General features: G+C 36.7%; 1 protein-coding gene and 1 pseudogene across 3 annotated transcripts in view; one reads left to right on the top strand and one right to left on the bottom strand.

The window, feature by feature from the left end:
- Positions 1-20,656, bottom strand: part of Cntnap5a (contactin associated protein-like 5A) — a 982,002-nt gene that overhangs the window by 279,176 nt on the left and 682,170 nt on the right. For both annotated transcript variants that reach the window (XM_087580548.1, NM_001047865.2), the window contains 1 exon segment: positions 16,244-16,444. In XM_087580548.1, coding sequence (XP_087436674.1) covers positions 16,244-16,444 — 201 coding nt within the window.
- On the top strand, positions 387-2,195 carry Selenok-ps2 (selenoprotein K, pseudogene 2; annotated as a pseudogene). Its single transcript, NR_037671.3, is given in 1 exon segment — positions 387-2,195. The product of NR_037671.3 is annotated as a selenoprotein K, pseudogene 2 (transcript).

Below are 20,656 nucleotides of genomic sequence, written 5' to 3'. Positions count from 1 at the left end.
GGAACACTGTCTAGTTTTTATCCTTCTATGTCTACTGTCTGTTCTTGATGCTCCAAGCTGTCCATGTCTGTCAGTTTATGTCTGTGGTCTTTGTTTCTTGTTGCTTAAATGTTTTATCACTTCATCTATAGTTATAATCACTAATTATGATTGTCAATTTGACTGGATTAGGAAATACCAAGGGCAGTAATGAGGCACACTTCTGCCTGTGCCTGTGAGAGAATTTCTAGATAGAATTAACTGAGAGATAAGAATTCACTCTACATGTGATTGACACAATCACGTGAACTGGAGTCTAGTATTAATTGACAGATACAAAGAAGAAACTGGAAGAATGTGGCATTCTCTGTTTGTATGTCTCTGGATATGTTAGAAAGTAGCCTTAGGGCAGGAGGGTAGATTTGGCAACATGAGGGCGTCCAGGCTTCTCTCTTGCTAAGAAGCAGACAACCAGAGGAAAGATGGTATACATCTCAAATGGTCAGGTGTTGGACAGCCAGAATCAGTCCCCCTGGAGATTGTCTTTCACAACAGATTTCTTTTGGGGAATAGCAGAATTTGTGTGTGTGTGTGTGTGTGTGTGTGTGTGTGTGTGTGTGTGTGTGTGTGTGTGTGTATGTGTGTGTTTTGTTTGGTTGGTTTTTTTTTCTTTTTTTTTTCAAAACTCTGCCTCAGCAAGATGTGAAGAAAAGAAGAGGCTACGGGAGCCCCTCTGATTCCAAATACGATGACAGAAGAGGGCCATCAGGAAACTCTCCCACGAAGAATGGGTCCGATCAGTCACTTTCGTGGCCCCATTCCTCCCCCAATGGCCAGTGGATCAGGAAGGTAAACATCTGCTCTAAGAAGCAGACAACTAGACATACACAAGCATAGAAGGGAACCATCAAAAGGTGTGGAGCAGCTCATGAGGGGAGGATGGTGTATGTCCAAACAAGGACTACTCTGTGTCCTCACAGAAGAATGAGGTCATGCTGGGAAATCCCTCTGCAGGATCTGGCCTGAATGATGTGCAGTTCTACAACTCCTGTGTGTACATCTCCTTATCTGTTTTGTATAGGTTACAAAAGTTAACATAGATTTAAGAAGTAAATATTTTTCGGTTGTAAAACTTGATTCTTCATCTTTATATGATTATACACAAAATCCTTGATCTGGAAGAAATAAAGGCCATGTAGTTAGGACTGGAGAAAAATAAAAAAAGAAAAGTAGCCTTAGGCTCAATCCCCACTGCTATTTTTCCTTCTTTATTATCTCAAACCATGAACATTCTTTCATTCAATTACTCCTGGTCATTGTTTTCAGCTACAGAGTATTCATCTGCAGAGGCAAAACTACTAACAACGTAAGAAATATTTTCCTTCCATTTTTACTTGTAGTATTTATTAATTATTTTATAGTGCTTGGCATTGAACCTGTGGCCACATACAACACATTTAAATGGTCTTAGACTAATCTACACTTTTTCTTTATTTTCCAAATTAATATTGATCTATGACAGCAGCAGACATATATGTTTCTTGATCAACCATTATTACTATATGGAACATGTTTTTCGGGCAGAGAGGAGGGCAAGAAAGAAGCAAATGCATTACTTACTACAGCATTACATACCAATTGTCATTGGGTGAAATGACAAAAAAATGAGGCTTTTGAGCTTTATTTTTCCAACATTTTTGTTCTTTACTGTCACAAGAAAGTAACTCTGTCACATTTTTTCACTCATATTGTTTGGTTAGTGGAGAGGCTTGAGAGCCATGGTAAAAAAAAAAATAAAAAAAATAAAAAAAAAAACACTTGAGAAACATGAAGTATAAGGTCTAGTGGTAAAAACGAGAAACTTGAGGCTCATAAAATATAAATAATCTGTTAAAGATCACAGAGAGTCAATGACAGAGTCTCACAGGACAGCAGATTTTATACTGTTAAGTGATTGTCTGCCTGTTTCATATACATGAAATAACTGATATTTGTTGGTGAAGAAGGCATATATTGCTTACTCGGCAAATCTTCATTAAGTTTCTCCCCTATCCAAGTAGAATTCTAGGCATTTAGGGGTAAAAATAACTGAGATAACAGAAATATCCTCTATCTGGATTTCATCTTATATTAATTAGGGCAGAAGGAACATCAATAAATAAATGGGAATAAAATGTCTAAAATGATATCTACAGAGACTAGAAACTTAGGATAAAGCTCTGTAGAGTAATAAAACAGACTTTACAGTTACATATGAAATTCAAGGTGAGAACTATATAACAAAGGATATCTAAGCCCAGAAATAAAAAATGGAACTTGCAAGAAGAATGAACTTACTGCACTGGTGCAATGAATAGACACATCTTTGTACAAGACAGAGATAGAAGTGCGGCCATGTACAGTAGGTTTGTGGGAGAATGGACCAGTATAGTTTCCTTCAGTCAGAATTCTGCAGGTCATACAGAAAGACTCAAGGTTTTACTTTCAAGGCATAGGGAAAGATCTAATGCCCAATTTATTACTATCATTTTGAAAGTAGCATTTATTTGAAAGGCTGAAAGTGGGGTATAGATTGTTATAAGAAAAGAAGTAAGTATACTGTACTAGATCACTATGGGGAGATAGGAGGGTTGTCAGACAGGTTACATTAGTGAAATTAACAATCTCGGTGTCTGAGTATATGTTCATAACTCAATGGGTAACGAAAATGAAGAAGTTCAAGATTTTGAACTGAAATTTTGCAAATGAAGGTGTCATTTTCTCACATAAAATAGATGGGTACATTAAAGCATTTGGATGGCTAAGAGGAATCAAAGGAGAACCTCTATGTCTAAAATTGGCAACAGTACTTCTTGAAATATATTAGAACCAAATTTATAAGTAAATTAAAGTACAGGTGGATTGTGTGCTATTAACATTAGAAAAGTTAAACTCCAAGGCTGAATTCAATCATGGAGACTGAGAGGGATCCTGTGATACTCTGTTGGTTGCTAATGGAGTTCATATTCCCTATGTTCCTAGGAAATGTGAAGAAGATATGAGATGAAGTAAAGGACACCTTTGTTATCTACCATCTCAAGATACAGCATGTATTCCATTAGCCATCACTAAAACACAGAAGAAGAGATCATAATGGGATGACATTCAATTAATAGAGTGCTGCTCTACAAGCACAAATTCCTGGGCTCATGTATTAGTGCCCAGGTGGTACAGACCTGAAATGCCAGCATGTGGGAAGGAGAGTGCGATGTCATCCTCAGCTATTTGGCACTTTGAAGGATAAACTGGGACATGTGATACAACATTATCAAATAACAAGAATCCCCAGAAATTGTATGGTATAAGCCTGTAAGTAGTTGACACAAAAACTCAGATCAGGTTATTCCAAATTTGATGTTTTCTCCAGTTTCTATTCCTGTATCTTAGTATTGGAAAATTAGATGTTTTTCTGTAGGCAAGTTTGAGGAATAGTAAGTAACTTATTTAAGGTTTTATTCCTGTGACATGTTCTGAAAATCATTTAATCTCAATCGGGGGCTTCTATCCCTTCTTTGTTCATTCAGTTCCCATGTAAAAGACACATAACTTTTGTATTTATAATAAGCCTTAGTCAGGACTGGAGTGTGGCAGATATCTACACTCTAAGCTATTAAATCTATTTACCAATTAATGATTCCAAAATAGTTTGGTATATTTTACCTGAGCTACTCTTACCTTTTTAGCCAGCCCTCATGGGCATGCTTTTTTATTAATCCATGGCATCTTCCTTCTCCTTTCCATCACGTTCTACTTGTAGTTCTCTTCAGACCCCAAACCTGGGAATCCCAGTTCCACTTATATTTCCTACACTGGGTAGGGCTTAAGCATGGGAACTTCAAAGCTGACCCCACATTGATACACTTTCTCCAAGAAGTCCATACCTCATAACACTGCTATTCCCTTTGGGCCAAGCATCAAAACATGAGTCTATGGGGTGGGGAGCAAACCTATACAAACTACCACAGAAAGTGGACACATTCTACCGTCACAGTGAAAAAAGACTATCTTGTAGAAGGTCTTGATTTTAGTACTTGTGCAATAACCACTGGTCGTTTAAATAGTGATCAAAACATCTTCTTAAATATGGCTAGATGCACATCAATTAAACTTACATAGGGCATTTGATTTCCACTAGCTATTATACCTTATATGTGATTTAGAATAGGTGTATAGTTTTCTTATGAATTCACTAACTTCTACTATGACTTTCTGCCTTAAAAAAGAGTCTATTACCCAATATAAAGGGAACCAGTTGCCAAAAAAGAAAAAAAAAGAAATACACTGATGAGATTCATTGCTAGTCTCTGTTTACTTGTAAAGGGGTGTGTGTGTGTGTGTGTGTGTGTGTGTGCGTGCGTGCGTGTGTGTGTGTGTGTGTGTGTGTGTGTGTGTGTGTGTGTGTGTGTGTGATTTCTATCTCATGGTGTTCATGAGGAGGCAAACTTGTGGGACTTAGTTCTTTCTTTTCTTCCTATGGGTCTCTGGTATCCAAATTAGGGTATCAGACTTGTTGGTCTATGCCTCTTTTCTTGCAGAGACATCTCACTGAAACATAGATGTCTCTGTGTTTGCAGATTTATGACCAGTTGCTATAAACTTCTATTTACGTCTCTAAAAAGAGACATATGGAGAGACTTTATAACACTAAGTTTTAAGTGACTTACTATTGACTGAGACAATTCTAAAGGCCTTGAGCTGTTGTCAGACAGAACCTGAGTTTCTGTCCTTAATTTGCTGCATTTTTGAAGTTAGTCCACTTATAATATATATATATATATATATATATATATTTTCTCTAATTGGAAAAATATAAGATTTTATGTAGTAACACACACACACACACACACACACACATATCTGTACAGTACCACCTATATATATTTTATATACTATCACGTATGTATATGTATATGTACATAAAATCTTATACTTTCTAATTAGGATAGAGGAACATTTTTTTCCTCTTGAACTTGTCTGGTTCTATCCTTCAAGAAATCTTATCAGGAAACTCAGGAACTTTTTTTAAGTGAAACAGCCATGAGAGATCCATACATCCAAGATCTGAATGAATGACCTTGAACTCTGGAGATTTCTGAATACAGCAACCAAGACTTCTAGTTACTGATATGTGAAATAGAGCCTGATTTAAAATTAACATTGATATTTTCTATTATAATAATTATGACAGTAATGTGTACTTTGGAAAAAATAATGTTTCTTTATGAAACTTTTGTGTCATTTTACTTTGTTCTTATTTACCTCAATTCTATTCTATTCTTTCCTCTATTTCCTCCTTTAAATATCCCCACAGTCTTACTTTGACTTCTATACAAACATCCCAAATATGCATACATATACTCATATGTACATTATAGTTATGTATAAATGTATAATGTTGATGCTACATATGAGTAAAAGCATGCAATATTTATCTTTCTGAGTCATCCTTCTTTTACCAAACTTAATAGTATCTTCAGTCTGTCCATCTTTCTGAGAATGGCATAATTTTGGTCTGTGTGGGTAGATTGAAAACACACACACACACACACACACACACACATACACACACACACACACACACACACACACACATATATATATATATGTATATATATATATATATATATATATATATATATATATATATGATTTTCTTTATCTATTCACCTGTTTATCAGCACTTAAAGTGCATCCATATCTTGGCCATAGCAAATAGTATGGGAGATTACATGGATGTGCAAGTATCTTCAATGGGCTTCATTAAATCTTTTAGGAATGGTCTCATAGTATACAACTTGAGGAAAGTTCTATTTAGTTTGTATTAGGAATATCCATACTAATTCCATAGTATATGCACCAATTTATATTCCCATTTTTAGTGTATAAGATTCCCTCGTCCTTGCTAGCTTGTATTATTTTTTACAATAGCCACTCTGACAGGTATAAGTTAAATTTGCATTTTCTTGTTGCTAAGAGTGTTGAACATATTTTCAAACACTCACTGGCCATTAATGCTGCTTTTGAGTCATGTGCTTATGTTTCTCTTTTTATTGTAGTGTTTATGACACAAGGATATCATAGTATAGTGAAAGAACATGGACTTCAGAATCATTTCTATCCTTATATATTGTTTGTGTATATGTGAACCTGGGCATGGTGGCATGACCTTGTACTTAGTAGGGGAAATATGAATGTAGACCCCTGGGACTTTGTGAGGCAGCTTAGCAGATTTTTTGAGGTCCAGGCCAGTGGAGAGAACCCATTCTATCACACCCAAGTTTGTTTAATGGTTCCACACACAAGTGTACACATACATGTACATATACAAGTAAAGTTTGCATTCGCATGCATACACACAATGCTATGACACCAATGACTTGAATTTCTCCCGTTGAGTTTAATTTTATAATTTCTATCATTTACCACCAGCTACATGCCAGAGATCTTATCTTTAAACATAGGTCTTAGGGTATATTCAAGGTCAAAACCATAGCATGTTTGATTCTCAGCTTGTCTTTATGCCTTGAACCATGCATAGCTATATTTGGGAGGGTAGCCCATATGAAACTTTCACACTTGAGTGCTAAATACAATAGTATATCTGAAACAAACAGACTGTGGGAGAATATAATGGGGAATTGTTGGGTCTCTTGAAAAATATGGGAGAGAACTTGGGTTTGGCTAGGATGTTCAATGCCCATGTGTTCCAGAAAGTACTTGGGGACTGCCCTATAGAACCATCTTTCCAAGGCTTTGTTTATTTTGTTTTCTTCTGAGAAGAATGTTATTTGTAGAGTATTATGAGTTGAATGTTAGATGTTGTCCATAAGTGATATATCTTGACTTTCCTGCTGGAGGGTTGATAGAGGTTGTACAAATCGGAGAAGGTAGAACCTCCTAAGACTTGCTGAGACTTGGGTATGGAGGAATACATAGTCTAGTCCTTCCCTTTGGTTACCTGCTCTTTCCATCTGATCACCTATCCTCCCCATAAACTAATCTGCTTCCTACCTTTCCTGTCTTGACAGACTATGTCTCATTCACCAAGGATGAAGACTAACCCTTCTTCTGAAGGTCTTTCTGCAAGATATTTTTTGTCACAGTGAGGAGAAAAGTAACTGATGTAGCAAAGTAGCTAACCAGGTAATTGATTCATCAGGGAGGCCATAGCTTCAATGTTGATTTTTCTGCCCTTTGCATTACCCGAACTGAGTGCTAGTTCCTTTCATATACTCACTGTTTCCTGCCTTCTTGACCTTTGTCCAAAGGCAGAATACTTGTTGATGTACAAGAAATGGTTCAAGTTCAGTCAGGGCAAGGTATATCATAACCCAGAGAAAAATGGCTGCTTCCTCCCATAGTGAAATGGGCTGCTGAGCACTGCAGATTGGCTACTTCTATTCCCTAAAAGTCTATTCTGTAGCAATGCCTTTGCCGTGCATAAAGCTGTGCCATGAAATACCAGAAAGACTGGGGAAATTCGAAAAATGCATGAGAGTTACAGGACTTATTTCCTGTGTAGGACAACACCATGGAGTTTTCAGGACACTGCTTTTAGTTAGAGATAGATTGCATGTCACATTGGCTGATAGTTAAGGGTAGATATGGAGGGAAATAGCAAAGAAATAGTTAGAAAATAAGAGTGCCATGGTTCAGTCACCAACTGAATGAAAGAAACGCAGTAGTACACCATGTATAGACTCTTCTCTCTCATCTTTCCTCTTCTTTCAGTGTTGCTGGATGAAGGTAACCAAGCAAGTTCTATAGCATGGAGAGAGATCAAAGGACTTTCTTTGAGGATCCACAGTGTGCTGCCTAGAGGTTAAGTGGTACAAATCTTGAATATTTCTCAGGAATTTGAAGAATTAAAGACATACTGATTTATTATGTGGCCCTGTCTGTTCTTCTCTCTCCATTGCTTTTTTTTTCTTTCTTCTACACAATAAGAAAATCAATACAAATGCACACATTTTGTAAATATCCATTTTCTTTGATTAGTGGAGCTTTGCATAATATATAAGAAACAGTGCTGTGCTTTGATTTTGGCGAGTGAGGTTTAAAAGGAGTTCAGATTCTCAGCTTTTCAGCACTAATTAAGATATGTGAGTAAATATATTTTTTGTGTATAACTGGAGTTGATTTAGAGAAAGTGCTTATCAGACAACTACACACAGTCACAGCCTCAAAACACATCTGCCATTTGTGACCATATGGGTGATTCTTTCCATTTTTCTCATCTTGCCTTCTCTACTTCCTCCCTTCAAATTCTGTTGTACAAAGCACAGAGGAAATGCTATGGCAAGAAGACGTCTTCCACATCATCTTCTTACCAATTTAATCTAATTGAAAATGTTATTTGCAACAATTCATAATTTTTTGGCATCATGACTAGCAGTTAAAGGTAAACTATAAGCTCTAATGATCGCGTTCTCCCTCCCTTCTTTGTATCTCTTCCTCTCTGTCTCTGTGGCTCTGTCTTCCCTATCCCACTCTCTCATATGTGGATATATTATTAGTACTACCAACAAAAATTATTTACACTTTTCCTAGAGATATTATATATTCATAAGATTTCCACTACTTAATGGGAAGCTATAAGTAATATCCATTGCTTGGAAATGGACACACAGTTCCTCTCTATTGCCTGGGCTATAAATTGCCTCCACTTAGATACACAAGAGAATTCAAGGTGATCTTCTTGAAAATAATCATACTGTTCTGGCAATGGTGCCTCAAGGAATTTATTGTGAGTATACAATCAATTATGTTCACAATCATCTATATACAAAATGTTCTTATACAGCGATCAACAGAATTATATCTATATCTACATCGCAAAGGGAAACTGCTCACTGGAGGACTGGAGAATATGGAAGAGGACATACTGTTTTTGGTAAAAAACCAGTTATTGGTATGAATAAGTTGCTTCAGTGAAAAGGTTATTATATTCATGTATATATTTAGATATAGTATGTGTTTGAGTATATGTATGTGTGTCTCTATGTGCATGTGTGTTTGAGAGAGAGAGATACACACACAAACACACCCACACACACAGAGATAGAGAGACTGAGAGAGAAGAGAGAAAGAGAGAGAGAGAGAGAGAGAGAGAGAGAGAGAGAGAGAAGACCTGTACATACAGGAGTCCTACAGAATTTGTCTGAAGTCCAGAGGATGACTTATGGGAATTTATTCTTTCCTTCCAGCATATGTATCTTGGAAATTAAACTTAGGTTTGCAGATTAGGCAGCAAATCAAAGAACCTGATGAAATGTTCTAGCAGTAGAAGCATACACACACACACAAGCACAGACATACACACCGAAACACACACACACACAAACACAGACAAACACACAGACACACACACATACAAACACAGAAACACACATACAGACACACATACAGGCACACACACATGCACACACATACACACACACACACACACACACACACACACACAGTTAAACTGTGCCTGCTTTATAATTGGAACAAAGGTGCTTCTATTAGACACCAGAAGCTTACAGATTAAAAGTCCATTTCTGGAAATAATTTCCTCATTTTGGAGTTGCTGCCTGACAAATTTCTTTTGATAAACAAATATTATAGACTATTACTAATCTTACTGGTTATCAGACAAAATTCATGGGAAGACTCAATTGGAAAAGAACAATTTCATTAGTGTTATGATCTGTGAACCCTGCAAGGTACACAGCAGACTGGCAAGACAGGCCCACTAGTCCAACACCGGCAAGAACATCACATGAAAAATCAACCACATTCTCATAGATTTTAATCTCTCTCTACAAGATCAAATTTATACTGGGGACCACTCATGAGCCAAGAGACTATGACTAAGTAGGCCAGTCATAGGTCCTGGTAGAGAACCTACTACAATGATTCTAGTAAATGAACATAGTATCAAACTGACTTATAACAGCTTATGTTATTCCCATGGATTAATGTATCTCTTAGTCCTGATTAGAAAAAACTTATATTTTCAGTGGATGATGACTAACAGAGAGAAACCTGACTAGTCAAGGTTTATAGGGCCCGAGCAATGTTAAGTGTTAAGTGAAATATCATTACCTTGACCTCTCATCCCAATCCTCAGGGATTACTATTGTAGAAGAGGAGGCCTAGAGATTGTAAGAGTCAAAGACTGAGTGAATAAAAGAAAAATACCATCTGGATATAACAGAACAGATAAACGCATGAACATAGGTTATGCTAGCATGCCCAAGATCTGTTTGAGCTCAATATATATGAAAGTATCAACATGGAAAAGGTAGGTAGACATAAATGAAGTCCCACTCCTACCTGAGGAGCTGTTTCAAGTTGATAGCTGCTAGAAAAAAGGAATTTTCTTAAAGTGTGTGGCCACTGAAAATCACCTATGGTCATGTGTCTATGAATATATGGATAGGATAAACTGGATCTGATGGGTAGGAAAAAAAAGACACAAAGTTCGTTGGGTAATTGGGTGAGCATCTGGAAGGAATTTGGGAAAAGGAAATAGACAAGGCAAAACTCATTGTGTGGAATTCTCAAACTAATAAGGGAGTAATAAGAAAAAGGAAATCTGATTTCAGGTTATTTCTCATGATAGCATCAATTTTGTTCCTTGTTTACTGGAGGAAGCTCTGAGCAGAGACACTGCTACTGGATACCTGAGATATACCTGGCAAAGAACAAGCATTCCAGACTGTGTTTGTCTTCCATCTGCCTTCTCAGATCTTTGTGAAAATTTAATTTAATTTAATTTCTTTTTTTTCTCATATGTTGGATATTTTCTTTCTTCTTTTTGATTGGATATTTTACTTGTTTACATTTCAAACATTGCCCCTTTCCTGGTTTCCCATCCAGAATCCCCCTATCCTATCTTCCCCCTGAGTCTATGAGGGTGCTCCCCATGTAACCACCCACTTCTGTCTCCCCACTCTGTCATTCCCTAATACTAGGGCATGGAGCCTTCCCCAGACCAAGGGCTTCTCCTTCCATTGATGTCTCACAAGGCCATCCTCTGTAACATACACAACTGGAGCCATGGGTCCCTCCATGTTTTCTTTCTGGATGGTGGTTCAGTACATGGAAGCTCTGGACAATGTACTTGTTTGATATTGTTATTTTTCCTATGGGTTACAAAACCCTTGAGCTCTTTCAGTCCTTTTTCAAACTCCTCCACTGGAGACGGCATGCTCAGTCTAATGGGTGCAGTGAGCATCTGTTTCTTTATGTGTCAGGCTCTGGTAGAGCCTCTCAGGAGAAAGCTATATCAGAGTCCTTTTAGCAAGCAATTCTTGGCATCTTCAGTAGTGTATGGGTTTGCTGTCTCTATATGGGATTATTTGCAAGGTGGGACAGTCTCTGGATGTCCTTTCCATCAGTCTGTGCTCAACACTTTGTGCTCAAAATTGACCTCAATAGATACAAAAAGATTGAAGTAATCTAATGCATTCTATCAGATCACCATAGACTAAGGCTCCTCTTCAACAATAAGAAAAACAAAAGTAAGCCCACATACACATGGAAGCTGAACAACACTCTACTTAATGATAACATGGCTGAGGAAGAAATAAAGAAAAAATAAATAAAGACTCTTTAAAATTTAATGATCATGAAGGCAAAACATAACCAAACTTATGGGACACAATGTAGCAGTGCCAAGAGGAAAACTCATAGTTCTGAGTGCCTCCAAAAAGAAACTGGAGAGAACATACACTAACAGCTTTACAGCACATCTGAAAGCACTAACAAAAAGAAACAAATACACCCAAGAGTAGGGTAGGAAATCATCAAATTCAGGGCTGAAATCAGCCAAGGAGAAACAAAAAGAATTATATAAAGAATCAACAAACCAGGAGCTAGTTCTTTGAGTAAATCAAAGAGATAGATAAACCCTTAACCACCCTAACTAGAGGACAGAGACAATAGTATCCAAATTAACAAAATCAGAAATGAAAAGAGAAATAGCAATAGAAACTGAAGAAATTTTAAAAAATCATAGATCCTACTACAAAAGTCTGTAATTAATAAAACTGGAAAATCTGGAGAAAATGAACACTTTTCTAGACAAATATCAGGTACCAAAGTTAAATCAGGATCAGATAAACAATCTAAACAATCCCATAACTCCTAAAGAAATAGAAGCAGTTATTAAAAGTCTCCCAACCAGAAAAAGCCCAGGACCAGATGGGTTTAGTGCAGAATTCTATCAGAATGTCATAGAAGAACTAATACCAATACTGTATAAACTATTCCACAAAATAGAAACAGAAGGAGTACTGCCCTGAAGCCACAATTATGCTCCTAAGTAAACCACACAAAGATTCAACAAAGAAAGAGAACTTCAGACCAACCTCACTTATGAAAATCAATACAAAAATTCTTGCAAACTCAATCTAAGAATGCATCAAAGTGATCATCTATCATGATCAAATAGGCTTCATCCCAGGGATGTTGGAATAGTTCAGTATAGGAAGTGAATTTCAACTGTAAAAACTAAGCAAAGTGGCACAAGTAAGGTAAGGAGATCTCATTCCCAATGTGAACCCCACAAATCTATGGTCTTCCTATGCAAACCTACATCCAGAGAACATAAGACAATTGAGTTAGGAAAACAATGAATCTACTCAAAGTTTTGACAGGGACTGTAGAAGGAAACTGCTCCATAACTAAAAGAGTCACTCTGCCAGAGGACCAGAGTGATGTCTCTAAGCACCCAGGTGGAGTGGCTTTAAAAAGACTTTGATTTCAGTGAGATGGGGGTGGGAGGTACAAAATATCTAACTTCCAAGGGCACTATGTGTGTGTGTGTGTGTGTGTGTGTGTGTGTGTGTGTGTTACACAAAATAATTCATTGGAATGGCATAACAAAAGTCATATGATTGTTAAAGTCCATTAGGGTATCCCAAATGTCAGAATAGATAAACCTCTTCACAGGAATTCAAGTATTTGAAAAAAATTACTAGGCAATGAAAAGAAAGGAGGGCAGTTCCTAAAGATAGATATTCTGAGAAGGGCTTACAGTGGCAAATGTATTCAGCTTAAGCAACAGGGGACAGAGAAATAAACAAGCAAACACTTACACTGACCCTTGTAAGGCATTTTGTGGGAGCTGAGATTCAAAGAAAGGAATGTCGAGAGGAAGCACTGATTTCTTTAGACTGGTAAGCCATTCTCAATTTAATAGGAGTTCTGGAATTGATTTCACAGTGATTATCTTGATTCATCAAAACAGAAAGGTCCAATTTTCTGTTCTGAATGCTGTGTTTAAGAAGGCAAGGAGGCATGTAATCCATCAGAGAAAGATTCCCATTTCAAATAGTTAAATTCTCTTTGAAAACATTGTTAGTCTTTAAAGGGGTTAAATGACATTTATCTAGAAAATTCATTGAAGTGGAACAATACCTTCCACTGTACATTCTAGATTAGTAAAAAAGTGCAGTGTATTGAGTTATGTGTCTATCTTTCATGCTTTACTGACAATGCGGTCTACAGCCTCTCAAAACCTACAAATGCTAAGCCCTAGAACACTGAATGATGAGATAGAATGTGATTTATACTCTCTTAGATACTTGATACTTTTGTACCCATATAAATTAATATTTACAGATATAAAGAGCTTTATATGGGCTTGGTGTCCCAAATGGTCAATCTCAGCCCTTGGGTGTAATAAGTGTTTAGACCTCTGTGAGTACAAGGATAGCCTGTTCTATACATGGTACTCATGTCACCCAGGCCAGCCAGAGTGACATAGAGAAAGATCTACCCAAATGTTACTTTTCCCCTCTGTTTCCTGATCCTCTAAGGTATTAGCAGATAATTGTTTTATTCTGTTGTTGCCTCAGACCATACTGATTTTTCCGCCTGTCCTGATAGGCTTCAAACTATGATTGAAAGGAAATCCCACTTCTAGATGCTTTGTTAGATTGTACATCACAAAAGCAAGAAATTTAAGTAACACATATTTAATAATCAGTCATTCAATCACTACAAAAATCAGTTTCAGAAAAATCTAAAATGATTTAAGATATTTTTATTTTTTTCATAAATGAAACGTTAGAATTCATAGGTAGAGTACTTTCCAAACATATACCAAAGTCTTGACTTTCATGGTCAGGATTACAGAAAAAAGCAAACATGTGGAGCACATTTGAATTTGCAGAACTCCAGAGGTAGAGGCAAGGAAGTCAGAAGTTCAAAGCCAATCTCAGCTACATAGGATGTTCAAAGCACACTGAGTAATTCATTAAAAGTAAATATTTATACTATTTGGAATTATTATGTAGGGTGTCCTTTCCCTAATTTCTTTCTTGGCTTGTTTCTCTTTTGTGTAGAGGAAGGCTACTGATTTATTTGAGTTAATTTTATACCCAGCCACTTTGCTGAAGGTGTTTATCTTGTTTAGTAGTTCTCTGGTGGAACTTTGGGGATCACATAAATATACTATCATATCATCTGCAAATAGTGATATTTTGACTTTTTCCTTTCCAACCTGTATCCCTTTAATCTCCTTTGTTCTCTGATTGCTCTGGCTAGGACTTTGAGAACTATATTGAATAAGTAGGGAAAGAGTGGGCAGCCTTGTTTAGTCCCTGATTTAGTAGCATTGCTTCAAGTTTCTTTCAATTTAAATTAATATTAGCTACTTATTTCCTGCATATGACTTTTACTATGTTTAGGTATGGGCCTTGAATTCCTGTTCTTTCCAGGATTTTTATCATGAAGGGGTGTTGAATTTTGTCAAATGCTTTCTCAGGATTTAATGAAATGATCATGTGGTTTTCAATGCAATCCCCATCAAAATACCAATCCAATTCTTCAAGAATTAGACAGAAAAATTTGAAAATACATCTGGAATAACAAAAAACCCAGGATAGCTAAAACTATCCTCAACAATAGAAGGACTTCCAGGGGAATCACTATCCCTAAACTCAAGCAGTATTACAGAGAAATCGTGATAAGAACTGTATGGTATTTATTGCTACAGAGATTGGCAAATAGACAAGTGGAATAGAATTGAAGACCCAGGAATGAACCCACACAACTATGGTTACTTGATTTTGGACAAAGGAGCCAAAACCATCCAATGGAAAAAATTAGCATTTTCAGCAAATGGTGCTGGTTCAACTGGTGGTCAGCATTTAGAAGAATGCAGATCGATCACCCTGTACAAGCTTAAGTCCAAGTGGATCAAGGACCTCCATATCAAACCAGATACACTCAAACTAATAGAAGAAAAAGTGGGGAAGAGTCTCGAACACATGGGACTGGAGAAAATGTCCTGAACAAAACACCAATGGCTTATGCTCTAAGATCAAGAATTGAAAAATGGGATCTCATAAAAGTACAAAGCTTCTGTAAGGCAAACGACATCATGGAACATCCATCCTCCTTACATGTTGGAGCATTTGTCAGGTATATGCCCAAGAGTGCTATAGCTGGGTCTTCAGGTAGAACAATTTCCAGTTTTCTCAGGAACTGCTAGATTGATTTCCAATCAATCTTGGAATTTATTGAAATTGCAGTCCCACCAGCAATGGAGGAATGTTCACATCTTCTCTTGCATCTGCTGTCACCAGAGTTTTTGATTTTAACAATTCTGATTGTTGTGAGGTGGAATCTCAGATTCATTTTGATTTACATTTCCCTGATGACTAAGGATGTTGAACATTTCAAATGCTTCTCACCCATTTGGGATTCCTTAGTTGAGAATTCTTTGATTAGCTCTGAACCCCATTTTAAATAGGATTATTTAGTCCTCTGGAGTCTAACTTTGTGAGTTCTTTGTATAGTTTGGATATTAGCCCTCTACCAGATGTAGGAGTGGTAAAGATCTCTTTCCAGTTGTTATGATAAAACACCATTACTGAAAGAAACTTGAGGAAAAAAAGCTTACAATTTGTAACTGACACTCTGTCATTTAGAGAAGTCAGGGCAGGAATATGGGATCCAGAACTGAAGCAGAAGAACATAAGGAACACTGCTTTTGATCTTGTTCCTTAATGGATATATATATATATATTAAACATATTTCAAGACTACCTGCCCAGTAGTAATATTACATATAATTGACTGGGCCTCCCACAACAGTCATTTGTAGACATATCTTTTGAAATGAGGTACCCACTTCTACACTGATTCTAGCTACTGCCAGAAAAAAGTAAAGCCAGTGCATTGGGTCATAGGTTTCAATACTCCATGAAGAAAGAAAGGACCTTACCTAGTGTGTTAAGAAGGCGGGATCTCCTACAGTGGTATTTCAACTCCTGTTCACAGTATTCAGAGCCATCAATCAGAGCTTCCAGCTGCTCCATACTGCCACCGTAGTTTAAGGTCATGGAATAGGGCTTCTCAGGGCTGGAACCCTGTACACGAGTCAGCTCTGTGTTGTTGTGCTGAACCGTCATCCAGATCTTGTCCTCTGCACAGACAACAATGGAAAGCAGGTTGGAGAGGTGGTTCAGCAGTTAAGAGTCTACATCTATAGTTCCAGGTCCAGGGCAATCCATTAACCTCTCTGGCCTCTAAGGCAACTGAACACACAAATGTACAGACCAACATACAGATACACAGTTATAAAAACGAGTACATCGTAAAGTTGAAGACATTCTGTGGAGTATCTTGGACACTTCTTATAACTTGGGGGAAAACATTTACTGCAACTTGATATGCAGTTTAATTCTGAACATCCTCACAAATAAAGCAGGGGAGGAAACAGGAAGACTTGAAAGCATTTGCCACCTGCGAATCTTGCCCACATCATTACATTATTCTTCATAGAGTCCAAGAGCAGAAAAGGAACTGAGCAGAGAAATCATGTGGTTTCTTCCCTCTTCCACCCTCTTAGTTTTATAAATGGGGAAACAAAGGCCCATAAAGAAAAGCAATAAGCCACAGCATTTCTATTACAGAGCACCGGAAAACATGCTGAAAGCCACTGTTATTATTAACTGTAAATAGCAAGATTAGGTTCATCAACATGAATTAGTTCCAAATAAAAGGAATGAGCTGACGACTTGGATGTTCGGTATTAATTCTTTTCATAAATTCCTTTTGTAACCTGGAAAAAATTATTACCTCTCTTTACACTTCTGTCTCAGTATATTAGAGAAGGAAGAAGTGATTTGGTTTGGTTTTATTTATTTCCTTAAGATTTTCCGACTTAAGTGTAGTTCTAATATCACCCAATTAAATTATGCTCAATGACTGTGAATCATCCTGAGAATAGTTTACCAACCAATTAATTAATACCCACCATGTTCCCAGCAAAACATGTGCTTTGCTATTTTAAAATATTACCATACTTCAGTGAAGAAACTAATTCTATTAAGTGTTAAGTCCTAAAATAAAAGGATAGAAATTCATACTACAAAAGTTGTTAAAAAATATTCACCTGAGACTCCAAAAATTGTAATATCTGTCTTAGTTGTGCCTTATTTTGCTTTGAGAAAAGTCCATAACCAAACAGCAAGATGGAGGGAAAGGGTTGATTTTGCTTACAGGTCTATACCACTGTTCATAATCAAAGGAAGTCAGGACAGGAATTCAAACAAGGCTGGAACTTGTAGGCAGAAGTTAATAAAAAGGCTATGGAGAATTTTTGAATAGTTGCTTAACCCCCATGACTGCCTCAGTCTGCTTTCTTATGGAAATCACCACCAAACTAGGGATGCCCCACTTATCATGGACTTCCCCATAGCAATTACTAATTAAGAAAACATTCTACAGACTTGCCAAGAATGCAATAATACAAAGGCATTTTCTCAATTATATTGAGGATCCCTCCCCTCTGAGGACACTAGTTTGTATCAAGTTTATATGAAATTAGTCAGTACAATGTCAACATGGACAAATGTAATAAAATTTTAAAAAGAGGTCTCTTTCAATAAATGAGATGAGGAATAAAAATGGACAGCTTTGAAATGATTGTGATGTTCATGGGAATATTTTATTTCTAAAGTATTATTGATGGAGCGATGCTATTGCCCCAGTGTTGGAAGATATTTCCAACATTACATATTAATTTTACAGGTATCACATGTCCAATCACAAACCAAAGAGTAATAACCAAGGGAAAAGGTTATTCTATTCATCATATATCCAGCATTTTCTTTCATCTACTAAATTTCTGTAACCTATTTTCTATATATCTATGTGCTTATCTATCATCTATGTATCTATCTATCTCTCTATCTCTCTATCTCTCTATCTATCTATCTATCTATCTATCTATCTATCTATCAAACACATACCTGTCGTTTAATCATCTATTAGAAGTTAACTTATATTCATTTCCCATGTATCTAACCTGGTTCTAAAGGTAGTTCATGTATCATTACTCAATCAGTGTTTTGATATTTCTTCTTATATAGGTATAGATTTCTCAAATTTGTATATTTCTTCATGTGACTTCATTTTATCACTTTAATGCTATCATATTCTATCTTTGGTGAGATGGAATAGGAAGTTGTATCACAGGCTGTTATGTTCATTTTAAGTATGCACATGTTCCCCATTCTGTCTTTAGATCTTGAACAGGAACTACTTTCTAATAATTCAGTTTAGTAATCAGTGCTTTTTGGTGCCATGTTCAGCAATGCACAATGTTCAGAAGATATAAAAGAACAATACAGTGCTCCAAATTGCTCCTCTGAGCTCAGTCAATAGGCTTCAAAGCCTAGCTATCAGCATGGATTTAGGAAAAAGCAGAGAGATAAGGACTTAAAGCCCATGCTCACATCTGGTTTTCCTTGTGGGATATTCAAATTAGTGAAATTCATTTTAAATAGTTCTGTATCGATACAAACAAGGTGAACTTGATGCCTAGTTGGCTCATCTGTGCAGTACCTCATAAATCAAAATGGATCTGTGAATCTGTACATTCAAGATGGTTGAGTTTATCAATGTAGTAGTGAACATTTCTCTGTATGTTTTAGTATCAGAGTGTGTGAGAGCTAATTGTCATTGTCAACATAACAGAAACAATAATCATATCAAAGATAGATTTTTGGGCATGCCTGTACTATAGTATCTAGATTTATTAGGGTTATTTTGGAGAGAAAGTCCATTGTAAAAGAAGCAGCACAATTCCATAGGATAGAATCCTTGACAGAACAAAAACAAAGCAGCGATCTAAGCAATAACATACATTCCTCTCTGCCTGCTTCCTTACTACCGATGCAATGGGACCAGGTTCCTCAGTCTCTCAGTGCCATGCTTTCCCAATGATGGACTATACCTTTCATCTCTCAGCCAAATAAATGTTTCATTCCTAAAGTTGTTTTGGTTAGATATCACATTTAGAAGTAAGAAAATGAATAAAACAGCATAGCTCCTTAGCACTTTTTTGTATCAGGGTCCTGACAAAATCGTTACTGCAAAGTTCCATGTCATCAGTGAAATTCATATTTTTCAGATTGTGCCTACAATACTATCATAATTTTAATGATATATCATAAAAGGGCACATAACAGGCTATATAATATTCAAATGAGTAACTAATATACTTATATATTACATATACATCACACACGTGTACAATTGGCACCAATAGGCTACATGCATTCTGTGGATGTTGGGAATAAAATCGAGATCGTTGCCACATCAAATGTCAAAAGGTTGAGAACTCCTGCATTAGGACTTTGTACAACATTTGAAAGTGAACCCGAATGCTATTCCTTGGAGTAGGGGGTTGGAATCTTCTTCATTGGACAAGCTGACCAAGGTTCTTATAAATTCATTGTTGCTAGGCAGGACAGATTATTCACACCATCCCTACTCTTCATTCCTAGTGCCCACCCCACTGTAATACCCTCATGCCTCTTTCTATTGCTTTCTCCTGTGTATCTACAAATTCTTCAACCGACTTTTTGATGACAGACTCAGAGACCTGAAACATTTTGGTGATTTTACTTGTTTTACCAAGTTGAGTTTCTTCCATCACTTTGACTGTCTACCCTCACTCAATCCCATGATTAGAGAAACAGCTTCTTCATTATTAGTGTTCTAGTAGGAGTCTTTATTGACTTACCCAAGACCACATGGCTTTGCTTATCAGAGTGTGGAATGGGTATGCATGGTAGTAGATGCTTTAGTTCCAGAACTGTGGTAGGAGGAGGGCAAGGATAGGTAGATCCCTAGAGATCACTGGTGTGAACTGTCAATATAGCAAATGTAGTCAGTTCCAAGAAGGTGAGTAACATCAAAAAAAAAAATGGATTGAAGAATGGCACCCAAATTTGTCTTCTAGCTTCCACATGTATACACATAGTTTGAATACACACATGTACCCACATACCAATAAACAGCCATCCATACATAAAAAAACAAAAAATAAAGCAATAGTCATACAATTAAATCATTAATATATTCACTTGCATATGATATCGTCAGTCCAGTGACTTGGAATAAGAAAGAGGAATTTCTGTGTCTAGAAAATCTACACACCAGTGATCCCTCTATGTGTTATAAGGTTCTAAAGCATTATTCACAGATGTCACCATATAATATTATGTGAACTGGAAAAACATTCAGCTGTTTTCTGACAGGGTTCCAAGATATTCTAGAATATTCAAGATATTATGTCTTGTATTCAAGGATATGTTGAGTTATTACATGTCCAGTTACAAACACA

The sequence above is a fragment of the Rattus norvegicus genome, chromosome 13 (genome assembly GCF_021556685.1).
Source record: "Rattus norvegicus strain SHRSP/BbbUtx chromosome 13, alternate assembly SHRSP_T2T, whole genome shotgun sequence".
NCBI lineage: Eukaryota > Metazoa > Chordata > Mammalia > Rodentia > Muridae > Rattus > Rattus norvegicus.
The sequence above is the reverse complement of the archived record's forward strand: the minus strand, read 5'-3'. Positions and strand labels throughout refer to the sequence as shown.